The sequence below is a fragment of the Colletotrichum higginsianum genome, chromosome 1 (assembly GCF_001672515.1).
Source record: "Colletotrichum higginsianum IMI 349063 chromosome 1, whole genome shotgun sequence".
NCBI lineage: Eukaryota > Fungi > Ascomycota > Sordariomycetes > Glomerellales > Glomerellaceae > Colletotrichum > Colletotrichum higginsianum.
Window position 1 is genome coordinate 5,754,692 of NC_030954.1, and position 12,190 is coordinate 5,766,881.

Here is a 12,190-nt window from a genome sequence, read left to right on the forward strand (position 1 = left end):
TCCAGCTCTGTGAATAGCTTCAGTTGGCCAGCCAGGTCCTTCATCTTCCTTGGCGTCGACCATACCACTGCAGACGACGCAGATGCCCATCCTTCAGCTTCCCTGCCTTCCTTGCCTCTAGACTGCCCTTTGCTGACCTGATCTGACGATGCTGATGGCTTTGGTGTTGTTGGGAGTAGGAGGGAGCTCATCAGAGGCTTCGCCATAGAGACAGGCCATAACCCTGTCCATTTCCAACCACTTCTGATGTTCTTGATCGTCATACCTGCAAGGGCAGCCTTATAATAACAGCCTAAGAAGTTCCTCTTGCCTACAATAGTAGAGTCATTCCATTGACTAAGGTATCCAAGCTCCTTCCTATAGGCTGCCTTGAGAGGGCTAAAGACTGCTTGATCAAGTGGCTGGAGGACATGGGAGGTGTGTGGCGGTAAGAATAGTAGATGGATGTTGTTTATATAGCATAACCACATAAAGTCTGTCGTTGTATGACTCCCATGCCCATCCAGGATCAATAGTCTAGCCTCCTTCTTGTTATCCTTGCCCTGAGGGACAGTCTGAGGGATGAAGGCCTTCTGCAGCCATTCAACTGCAGTAGCATCTGTTGTCCAGCCATTTTCCGTTGCTGTAAATAGCCATCCTTCATAAGGGCCAAGATCCAGAGGAAACCACTGCTGCTGGACTGTCTTGCCCTTGTATATAATGAGGGGATGAAGCCTCTGGCCCAGGGCAGAGATGCATTCGATGATGGATACCCATGCCCTTGATCCAGGCTGTTTCTTGCGAACAGACTTCGTCTCAGACATGCCCAGCACCAGCCCATTAGATCCCTGGCCCTCAAGGATACCAGTCTCATCCATGTTATATCTATTGGCTGGTTTAATGCCCTGGACCTCTGGTATGGCGAGGAGTTTGAACCATTCCCTGATGACCTCAGTAGATGCCCCATTAATACGTCTGGAGTCAATAGGGCGACTTCTCTGGACCTTGATAGATGGGTTTCTCTTGAGGAAGGCTTGGATCCATCCTTTGCCTATAGGCTCTGTGTCCCCCATAGCATGAAGGATCCTTTCTGCGAATACCTTCACCTGCTGATGAGTTGGAGCAAGGCCAAGGGCATGCTGGATTCGCACCCATTCAGCCAGCTTAGCCTCCTGGTCAGGGGAAAGCCTCTGGAGATCTGCAAAGGCAATAACCCTTGACTGGGCACCAGTCATGCGTCGATATATCGTTGTTCGAGGGATCCCATACTCGCGAGATGCACTCTTAATAGCCTGGCCACGACTGATAGCCTCAAGAGCCTGTTGAAGCTGATCTTCGGTATATTGGGTCATAATACCTAAAAGAAGGTATGCTGAAAAAATGAGCCCATTTGGATAAGGTAGGATAATGTTGTGATGGGTTGAAGTTGGAGGAGGGTGGTGGTGATGAGGGGGAAATGAGGCATTTTTGGGTGTCCGCATGTGGGGGGTGTCCGAAAGTGGGTATGTTGACTTACATATACCATATCGAGAGCTGCCCAAAAGAGAAATTGAACAATTACTTGTTTACACCATGATAGATATCTACAAACTTTAAGTTGGCTGGATTGGGGGGGAGGGCCTAGCCAGAAACACGAGTGGTGCTACTCCCCCCCCCTCCCAAGCCCTCTCATCGATAAGGCAGATTTATTCCACTGCATATATCAGTAACTGCAGTGATGAGGTAATCAAATTGTGCTTTTCTTCGAATTCCAGCCCCACTGGTGACCGGCGGTCGATCTCCCTTCCACGACAACCGACCAGGCCAGAACAGCCCCCCCCCCCCCCCCCCCCCCCGTCGATAATTACCTCAACAAAGCGACTGACAGTCCCTACTGATCTACAAAGCCCTTTCGCTTCCTAGACGATAATCTTCTTCCGGGAAAAGAGCCAAATTTCACATTGTCAGGATGGCAGCTTTCCAAGGCGCTCTCATTCACTCGCTTGGTCCTAATCAAGTCGAGATCTTGGAGAATGCGGGCCTTGTCATTGGGGAGGACGGACTCATCTCCGAACTCCATCGCGACATCTCCGCCGAAGAGCTATCGAAGAAGCTGCCAAACAACGTTCGTCTTCAAAAGGTCGAAAAGGGCCAGTTCTTATCGCCGGGGTTTATCGACACGCATAACCACGCTCCCCAGTGGGCTATGCGTTCCCTCGGCCAGGGCCTTCACATCCTCGACTGGCTCGAACAAGTCACATTCCCGCACGAGGCACGATTCTCGGATCCCGTGTATGCTGCCAAGGTCTACGAAAGCTGCGTCAGAGGGTTCCTCAAGCAGGGCATCACGACCGCCTCTTACTACGGATCGAAACACGCCGAAGCGACGCAGATCCTGGCAGATACATGCAAGAGACTGCGGCAGAGGGCTTTCGTCGGCAAGTGTAACATGGACCGCAACGCACCGAGCTACCTCCACGACGATTCCGCAGAATCATCGCTGAGGGAAACGGTCGAGTGTGTAAAGCACATCCGCCGAATCGATCCGACCGGCAAGCTTGTTCGCCCCGTCTTGACGCCACGCTTCGCTATCTGTTGCACGCCGGACTTGCTAGCGGGACTGGGCAAGATGGCAGACGAGGACCCCGAGTTGGCCATCCAGACGCACTTCAACGAGGCCGAACAGGAGATCAATGCAACGCGGGAGCTGTTCCCAGAGTTCTCGAGCGAGGCAGACCTGTATCATCACTTCGGTCTCCTTACCAAGCGATCGATTCTGGCGCATTGCACGTTCATGACCGACTATGAGATGGACAGGATTCGCGAGAACGAATGTGGCGTTGCGCACTGCCCAATATCGAACATGACCGTTGGCGGAGGCTTCATGGCTGCCTCGATACGCCAGTTCCTCGACAGAGGCATCAAGGTCGGCCTCGGCACCGACAGCGGGGGCGGCTTCTCCTCGAGCATGCTCGACAGCATCCGTCAAGCCGTTATAGCCTCGAACGCCCGAGAGGTGATGTCGGGCGGAAAGGACAAGGCGCTGTCTCTGGACGAAGTCTTCTACCTGTCGACCCTGGGTGGTGCCAGTGTGTGTTGTCTCGAGGATAAGATTGGCAACTTTGCTGTGGGTAAAGAATTCGACGCCATCTGGGTGACGTGTCCGCTGGATGAGACCTTCGGCGTCATGACTGTGAGAGAGGAGAAGGACAGCTTGAGAACGCTCTTTGAGAAGTTTCTGATGACTGGGGATGATCGCAACATTGCTCGCGTCTATGTGCAAGGCAAGCTCGTCAAGGATGCGCTGACTGCGTAGAAAAAAAAAGCCAATATATGAAGCTTGCTTTTATCTCAAGACTGTTTGTCGAGGATGTCCTTGGCTGATCTGACTCGGTGTTGTGACCATTTGGAAACGTCGTCGCCCTTAATGAGGGCAAGGCATTGTTGATCCAACCCACTTCGAAGTCGGAAAAGCCCAGCGTGCAACATCGCCCAAGTAAGGCTTGAGGCTCAGCAACCAGCGGGGGACGGACGATGGCCGAAGTTCTCCGATACAGCTAAGTCGATTTGCGGAATGTCGGCGCTGATCTCTGTCGCGTGACCCTACGATTACGATAACATCTCCGCGATTCTGTCACGACGAGTGCGGGGGTTACTATTTCCGCCGACTCTCCGATATTCCACGATCCAAATCGAAGCGGGACAAAATCCGGTCCAAGGATTCCCCGGCAACTGCTTCTTCAATGTTTCAGCGACGCCGAGCCGCGTTTGGGTAAAGGTAGTATGGGATGGTCACTGGCCTCAGTGAAACAATTGACAGAGTCAACCAACGTCTTTTGAATGTTTGACACCGTGAAGTCTCATCCACGGAACTCGCAGAACTTCGATGACAACACATTCATTTGGGCAGACCGAGAAACTTGTAGAACTCTAGTTGAAGCAAGACCAGATCTCAACCTGACTTCTTTTTTCGCATCTTTTCTGACTGGCAGATTTCACCAGTCCCCTTTTTCTGTGATATCCGAATCGCCTAACTGGGTTACGAGCTAGGTAATGTCTTCATGTCGACATACATTCCAGGGATGTGCCATGGAAACTGGGCTGAGAAGTGTTATCAAAGAACATATATAGCTCTGTTCTCCTCAAAACCCCCTCCAATCACGTTTAGTGATCCATCTGCATAGCCACTTCTAGCGTTGTTATCGTTTACTTATCCGTCCGTACCATCCTTGACCTACGCTGTCACTGTAAGAACAACTCGTACAGTCTTGTGAGCATAGTAAACGCGACCAAGTCTGCTTGTTTTTCTTGACCTCGCCCCTGCTTTCCACCGCCTTACGACACAGAGAAGTCGAGTCAGATCTGATACCTCAGCTTACGCAAGGCCTAGTGGTTCTATGGAGCAATGCCAAGCTGTCGGAGTTCACCGGTGCCTATCAATCACATCATCCTTGGGAATTGTCCTCACAATCGCTTTGTGGCGGTCCACCTAGATAGGCTCAGCCCTCCAAGGCGTCGGGGGCCAAACCAACAATGAGATGAACTTCGGGGATGCGCGGAGGCTCTACATAGTGTGTGAAGGCAGGCATGTGTGATGATGTGTGGGGTAAGATGAATAGGGGTCAACCCAATCTGTGCTCCGGGCTGACCCCTGAACCCCATCCCAGCCAAGCCACGTCGGTCAAGCCGAAGGACCGAACGCGTCGAGGTTTTAAGCTTATCACTCACACTGACCAACGCTTGTCGAACAAGATTTGGCTGCCCGAGTGTCCTCGCTGGGCAGAAACATCGCAAAAAGCGACGACATGTTGATCCAGCTCAACGGTTAGTTGCCATTTGTGCACAACTGCAACGCGCAATCAACAATGGTTCAGCTGAAACACTCTCATTCAACTGATGGCGGATGCGGCCGGCGTCCTGACTCGTGAGCCTCTCGGTCTCGGGCGAAGCCAAATCCGGGGTCTGCTCCGGGGACCCTCACATGGTCCATGCTCGATTGATACTGCCGTTGGGGCTCAAAACAACAGCAGGGTCTGGGGAAACAAGTTTAGGCTCTGCGCTGTGAGGACGAGTAAAGACGAGGATGACGGGGGATGATGAGGGCTCTTGGTGACAGGCAGACCCCAAGTCAGCAAGGTGAGATGCAACGGAACAGTGAAAGTCTCTCCCGCCGGGTCTCGGTTCGGCATGAACTCCGAATACCTAAGCAGCCCCTCGTCGAGGGCGATAACAACCATTGATGCCGAAAATGGGGTAACGACGGGGAGGTGGACCAGGACGACACCACCGCTTTGGGCTCACCCAAGGAACGGAGCCAATACTAATCACCTGACGGCATCCTCGATTCCGTGATCCCCACAGGACCCGGCTGAGCTCAGATGCCATCTACCGGCGTTCTCCTGACCCTGGTCGTCTGCGATGTAGGAAGTGGGCTGTGATCCCTTTTTTTAGCCTCAATGAGATCTGGGCATTCTCCAACGTCCAAGCTGAACGCCCCATTACCTGCTCTGCGGAGCGTAAGTGTTGTTGTCCAGATCTATAAAGACGACATGTAATCCTTCATCTTGAACAGTATCTCTCTACAATTCAGCACACCCAACACAATCCCTCATTCTCTACTTCACTCTCTTTTCAGTTCTCGGCCTCTTCAGAACCATACCATTCATTCTACATTCTACTTGCAAACTACTACTCCTTCATTCCACTTACATCCAATTCTGCTGCGATGAAGTTCACTCTTTCCACTCTCCTAGCCTTCCAGGCCCTGGCCGGCTCCAGCCTTTCAGCTGCCTTGCCTCCTAGCCAGGAGGCGTCCATCTTGCCCAGCAAGACTATCCTCCGTCCCGTTCAGAGACGGCAGAACTCCGTTCCTGCTGTGCCTCTCGGGCCCGCCAAGTTCACCCCGAAGACCAACGTCACACTCCCCTATGAGGGAATCAACGACACCAATGCTCTGGTCCGGGCCATGATGAAGCACCCGGCCATCCTGCTCGAGACCATCGACACCATCTCGGAGGTGCAGTGCTCGGACACGGGCGTCGTTCTCAAGTTCAGCTCAACCGAGGACTACAAGACCTGCCTGGGCGCCTGGCCCGCCAATGACTTCATCATGGTCACGAACCACGCCAACGGCTGCGACGGCGAGAACGAGCGCGGCATCTTCGTCGTCCAGGGGTACACCTTTGACGACGCCACCCTCACTCTCACGGCCGCCGCCACCAGAGCCGCGATCCGCGACCAGATGGACGACGCCGTCATCGACTTCCAGCACACCGGCACTGCCACCACGAAGCGCGGCCTCTCCGGCAGCATCTCTGCCGACCTCTCGGGCTCGACCTTGATCGCGACCGACCCCCTGACCATCGTTGCCAACGAGGCCAAGCTGGAGAGCGCCATCAGCCTGGCGGGCCACGTCCACTACAGCTTTTGGCAGTTCAAGGTCACCGAGTTCTACATCGACCTGGACTACTCCTCGGCCCTGAACCTCAACGTCTCCGCTGCCGTCAATGCCGAGTACTCCACCGACCTGTACAACTACAACCCGCTGGCCGTCTCCGTCTCGGCCTTTACGATCCCCGGCATCATCGACGTTGGTCCCATGGTTGAGTTCGCGCTCGGCATCGAGTTCGCCGCGGCCGGGGCCGTGAAGGCGTCCGTCGACTTCGTCAGCACCATCACCGACGCCAACGTCCACCTCGACTTCCTCGACGCCAGCAAGACGTCTTCGACCGGCTGGACGCCCCAGAACAACGTCACCACCGACATTGACGCCCAGGTCGAGCTCCAGCTGAACCCTTACGCCGACCTGAAGGTCGCTCTCGGCGTCAACCTGTTCAACGGCATGCTCGACATGTCTGCGGGCGTGGAGGCCAAGCCCACCGTCATCAACGCCTTCGCCGTGGACCTCGACTTCACCTACAACAGCGCGAGCGGCGTCACCTTCGCCAAGCCCGCGGCCGACCAGTGCGTCAACGGCGCCTGGTTTGCCAGCACCTTCCACTTCGGCGTCGAGGCGTTTGTCACGCAGTTCTACACCAAGACTCTGTACGAGGTCGACCTGCCCATCTACGAGTCCCAGTGCTGGAACTTTGTCCACTAGAGGCGAGGATGGGGGTGTGCATGTAACGAATGGCGGAGATCGACAAACAACGAGCCACGGTTCTCGCTTCAAGGAACTTTGGATGAAAACATTTAGCAAAACATGATACCATGAATTTGAAACATTGATTCGTTACGCACATCATTTACCAAGGTCACGCTGAATATTGGGTGTATATGCAAAGTTGACCCGATGACTTTTCTCCGATACCAGTTCTCAAATATCCATCTTCGAGACTTGCCCTCAAGGTCTTCTATCGCCTCTTGATGCTTGAACTTTATTCCAACCCCTAGCAGACCATCTTGATGAAATGTGCTGTGTTTCACAAAACAGCTCGAGTGAGCAGCTGTGAGCTGGGGGCCCGTACCTTGAAGAAGCTAAGTAGAATCAAGCTTTACATCGTCCAATGTTGTCTCAACCTTAACCATCGCTTCTATACCACGTTTATTCCTGCGTTTTGAACCGCAAGGAAATACTTCCCAAGGGATGAAATGTGGATGTGGGCATGCTCTTCATCCGATGTGGCATCATTAAAGCAGGTCATGCAGACTAACTGTGATGGGGCCGGTGGCGCATGAGAAGACTTCAAGGGTCACTATGCCAAGACGAAGGAGGACGGGACGAGCATCGGGCCAAGTTGGCAAATGTGCAATTCCTTGTCTGATCTTTACTTAGCCACACATGCAAGTAGTTTGTCGAACCAACTCTTCCCAGCTGGGCCCATATTATCGCCTGGTCTCGGATTTGGGAGTGAATCATTCGCGGCAGAGTGTTATAGGACGAAGGCCGCAGTTCGCTTTGCAATGTTCCACACCCGCTCTTCACCAGGACTATGCCAAAAAGGCCCCGGTTTTGGGAAATCCCATATCGATGTGTTCCAGACATGGCCGGTCTATATAGGGGGGCTGCAGCCGCATTCAAAGGGTTTCTTCTGCACGATCCTCTTCAGTCGCTTTAAGGTGCCAAATTTCAAGCACCAGCCAACCATCAGCCATGCCTTCTATTAGACAGTTCGTGGCCTTTCTGACCTTCGTACTCCCGGCGCTCTCCAGTCCTTTGTCAAAGAATGCTGATAAGCCCGACTCAGTACGCAACAAGTACATCGTCCGCGTTGCTCCGGGCACCGTCGAGACTGAATTCGAGAGTCACCTGAGCTGGGTCGCCACGGTGCACAAGCGAAGTTTGGTACACCAGCGGTCAACGGGTGTCGAGAAAAAATTCAACATAGGTGATTTCAAGGCCTATTCGGGAGAATTCGACGCGGAGACTATCGCGAAAATCAAAAAGGACGGACACGTGAGTTGGGCACCAGTCTTTGTCCCACCCCCCCGCCCCCCCCCCCCCCCCCCCCCTTTAGACCCGTGACTACATGTACTGATTGGAACAATCCAGGTCGTTGCGGTTGAGCCGGACCAGGTTGTCAAAGTCACAGCTTTAACGAGACAATCCGCTGCTCCATGGGGCGTAGCCAGTCTCTCATCAAAGACTGCCCTGAGAGATGGCAGCAGTACCAGCCCGTATGTCTACAACAGCAAAGCCGGACAGGGAACTTTCGCCTACGTCCTCGACTCTGGAGTCACCACTGCGCATGCCCAGTTCCAGGGCCGCGGGATCAAGGGCTACAACGCGTGGCCGACGTACGCCTTCGAAGACGAGTTTGGCCACGGCACCCACGTAGCCGGCATCATCGGCGCGGCCAAGTATGGTGTGGCCAAGAAGTCCACTGTCGTCGATGTCAAAATCGTGCGAGGTCTTGTAAGTCAAGTCGTCTGTGAGCAAGCACCGCCCTCCGGAGGGGGGGACTATGGTCGCTGATAAAATACCATTGGAAAACTGTAGGGATACTCGACGGTTGCCCACTGCTTGGACGGTTATAACTGGGCCGTCAACAACATCACCAACACACCGGGTCGTATTGCTAAATCCGTCATCAACATGAGCGTCGGTGTGTTCCTCGCATCAAGTGTTCCAAGCCTCTCCCTCTTGATCTCGGACTAATATCGCATAAGCATTCCCCCGAAGCGAAGCCATGAACTCCGCAATCGATGCGGCTTTCGACCTCGGCGTTACCACCGTCGTCGGCGCAGGCAACGACGGTCAGGATGCGTCCGCCACGTCGCCCGCGTCTGCCGGCAAGGCCATCACCGTCGGCGCCGTTGCGTGGAACCGGTCCCGCTCCGACTGGAGCAACTACGGCCCGGACGTCAACATCTTCGCGCCCGGCGTCGACATCCCCTCGCTATGGAAAGAGCTTGATTCGGCCGACAAGCTATCCTCGGGGACCTCGATGGCAACCCCCCACGTGGCCGGGCTCGTCTCGTACCTGCAGAGCGTCCACTCTCTGGCCAACGCGGCAGCCGTGGTGAAGAAGCTGGATGAGCTTGCGTTGAAGGGTGCGGTGGGAAATACCGGGGCCGGTAGCTCGAATGCTTTGGCCTTCAATGGGGCGGTTTAGGACTCACAGAAGAGTAATGGTTAGACAGGGGAGATCCGGGTATTTCGTGATAATTAGTAGCTCGGCCTATCTTTTTCGTGGAGCTTCATCACTAGCTGTTACGCCATGATAATGCGGCCAAGCAGCGCATCTGGAAGGTGGAAAGACTGACGAAGGGAGTCGCAATCTTTTAAATACATCACATGTGCAGCTGTACCTAGTTGACGGCCAGGGTTGAGTGGCCGAGACTACGGGAGAATCAGATCTGAAGGAGGCGTCTTGGCCGGGATTTGCGGTCGACAGCTTGGCAATACCACACAACTCGGACCCATCACCCAAATCCTCCCTAAACGACAATCTTTGTCACCAAACACGTCATGAATTGATGGAACTTGGGGGGAGAGGAGGGGAAGAGACGGATGCATCCTGGTCGTGTCAGCAGCTATCGTTGTCTCATCGGAGGGGGAAACCAGCCAGCCAGCCAGCCTTTCTTTCGTTTGCACAGGACTCAAGTCTCGCCCACCATCTTTCCCCAGAGAGACAGAAACAGCAGTAATTCTCCGATGAAGGAGGCTACTTGTACTGCCGTCTCAACTCTCGGGGGTTCGGGGTTCCTGCATCCACCCACTCACTCGGTGGTGGCCCCGTCATCAGCTTTCCCGGCCATTATGCCGACTCCAACTGGCAGAAACCCAGCAGAAACCAACCAGCCCCCTTGAAGGACATGTTATTGCAGCCGCACGAAGGATTCAGTGGACTGCGGCCCCATCCCCGCGTCTTGGCGAAAGTTTCCCGCTCACTCTACCCCGCAGCAGCGACCTCGCCATCTCTCGTTCTAGAAAGATATCCCGCGGCGATGACGGTGTAGTCATGGGAGGGAGCCCTTCACCCGGCAGACTGTCATACAAGGAAAAGGCCATGGTTAGTGATGTGCCTGGTTGACTGTCTCGTGAGGGGTTGATTCGTGAGATGATAAATATGAGGGATTCCGCAGAATAGCATCGGTTTCCCCTCCCCCCCGAGTCTTCTCTTCCGTCCTCTTTGCACCAAGGCTTCTTTTTCCGCGAAAATACCAGTCATCATGTCGTCCGCCACTATGAAAGCCGTGAACTACCAGGGCCCTTACAAGGTCAAGGTTTCCGAGGTATCGGTGCCAAAAATCCAGCATCCCGACGATGTCATTGTCAAAGTCACTACGGTAAGGGCAACCCCAAGTCCCAAGTGCCGAACCCCCGCAGCCCATTATTCGTCATGATACCAGGGAGCTGATCAACCATCAAGGCTGCCATCTGCGGCTCGGATTTGCAGTGAGTCTATGCACTCGGGCTGAGGACTGGGTGGTAGGTTGGTTACTGAACATGCCACAGCATGTATGAGGGAAGAACCGCCGCAGAGGCCGGTATCACGTTCGGTAAGGCTGCTGCTGCTTGAAAGCATCAACCACGGCGCGAAAGACTGACATTCCATAGGCCACGAGAATATGGGAATCGTCGAGGAGCTCGGAAGTGGTGTCACCCTCTTGAAGAAAGGAGATCGCGTCGTCATGCCCTTCAACGTCGCCGACGGTCGCTGCCACAACTGTGAGGAGGGACGAACTGCCTTCTGCACGGGCGTCAACCCCGGCTTTGCTGGTGGTGCCTACGGTAGGTCGTCTCTAGAACGAACAGACGAGACACCATAGATCCTGACCCAAGGGCATCAGGTTACGTCGCCATGGGTCCCTACCCCGGAGGCCAGGCGCAATACATCAGAGTCCCTTATGCAGACTTCAACGCGCTGAAGCTGCCTCCCGGACGGGAGTTTGAGTCCGACTTCATCTTGCTCGCAGGTAGGAAGGCCTCCCGTGTACCGGCAGCTTGTCTTTCTGGAGGGAGGGTTTCTAATGTTGCCTAATTAGATATTTTCCCCACCGGCTGGCATGGCATTGAACTGTCCGGCTTCAGGCCCGGTGAGACTGTGGCTGTCTTCGGCGCCGGCCCCGTCGGCTTGATGGCCGCATACTCGGCAGTCCTGCGTGGTGCCTCGAGAGTCTACGTGGTGGATCGAGTCGCCGAGCGACTCCAGTCCGCCGAGAAGATCGGCTGCACACCGGTCGACTTCACCAAGGGCGACGCTGTTGAGCAGATCAAAAAGCTGAACGGCGGGGAGGTAGACCGCTCCGTCGATGCGGTCGGATATCAGGCCGTGAGCGCCGGCGGGAACGCCGAGCAGCCCAACATTGTGCTGGAGAACATGATCAAGGTCACGCGGGCTTGCGGTGGCCTCGGCATCCCAGGTCTTTACGTGCCGAGGTAAGCGTTTTCGTCCATCTCTCTCTCTCTCTCTCTCTCTCTCTCTCTCTCTCTCTCTCTCTCAGGAGGGTGAAGTCGTGTATCACTAACGCGGTCCCTCGACAGTGACCCCGGTGCGTCCGATGACGCTTCGGCAAAGGGCATGATCAGCCTCAGCTTCGGCAAGCTTTTCGAAAAGGGCCTGTCCATCGGCACCGGACAATGCAACGTCAAGGCGTACAACAGATACCTGCGCGACCTGATCATCGCAGGCAAGGCCAAGCCGAGTTTCGTCGTCTCCCACGAGATCAACATCGACGACGCCGAGATCGCGTATGAAAAGTTCGACAAGAGGATCGATGGCTACACAAAGGTGCTCATCCACCCCAACGGCGGATTTTAGTTGCCAAGATGTGTGTGTGTGGTCGA

At 54.6% G+C, this 12,190-nt stretch overlaps 5 protein-coding genes across 5 annotated transcripts; all 5 read left to right on the forward strand.

The window, feature by feature from the left end:
• Positions 1–1,927: 1,927 nt before the first annotated feature.
• On the forward strand, positions 1,928–3,274 carry CH63R_01704 (Guanine deaminase; the record flags this gene model as incomplete). Its single annotated transcript, XM_018296679.1, has 1 exon — positions 1,928–3,274. One exon carries the CDS (start codon positions 1,928–1,930, stop codon positions 3,272–3,274), a length of 1,347 nt encoding a protein of 448 aa, XP_018165041.1.
• Positions 3,275–5,683: 2,409 nt separating this feature from the next.
• CH63R_01705 (Isoamyl alcohol) lies at positions 5,684–7,057 on the forward strand (the record flags this gene model as incomplete). Its single annotated transcript, XM_018296680.1, has 1 exon — positions 5,684–7,057. The coding sequence occupies one exon, from the start codon at positions 5,684–5,686 to the stop codon at positions 7,055–7,057; it is 1,374 nt and encodes a 457-aa protein (XP_018165042.1).
• Positions 7,058–8,050: 993 nt separating this feature from the next.
• On the forward strand, positions 8,051–9,055 carry CH63R_01706 (Alkaline protease; the record flags this gene model as incomplete). Its single annotated transcript, XM_018296681.1, has 3 exons — positions 8,051–8,353; positions 8,450–8,812; positions 8,897–9,055. The coding sequence occupies 3 exons, from the start codon at positions 8,051–8,053 to the stop codon at positions 9,053–9,055; spliced, it is 825 nt and encodes a 274-aa protein (XP_018165043.1).
• A 31-nt stretch (positions 9,056–9,086) lies between these two features.
• Positions 9,087–9,512, forward strand: CH63R_01707 (Alkaline protease; the record flags this gene model as incomplete). Its single annotated transcript, XM_018296682.1, has 1 exon — positions 9,087–9,512. The coding sequence occupies one exon, from the start codon at positions 9,087–9,089 to the stop codon at positions 9,510–9,512; it is 426 nt and encodes a 141-aa protein (XP_018165044.1).
• Positions 9,513–10,572: 1,060 nt separating this feature from the next.
• CH63R_01708 (Alcohol dehydrogenase GroES-like domain-containing protein) lies at positions 10,573–12,164 on the forward strand (the record flags this gene model as incomplete). Its single annotated transcript, XM_018296683.1, has 7 exons — positions 10,573–10,689; positions 10,773–10,798; positions 10,859–10,902; positions 10,961–11,134; positions 11,194–11,319; positions 11,389–11,782; positions 11,888–12,164. 7 exons carry the CDS (start codon positions 10,573–10,575, stop codon positions 12,162–12,164), a joined length of 1,158 nt encoding a protein of 385 aa, XP_018165045.1.
• Between the last annotated feature and the right edge of the window lie 26 nt (positions 12,165–12,190).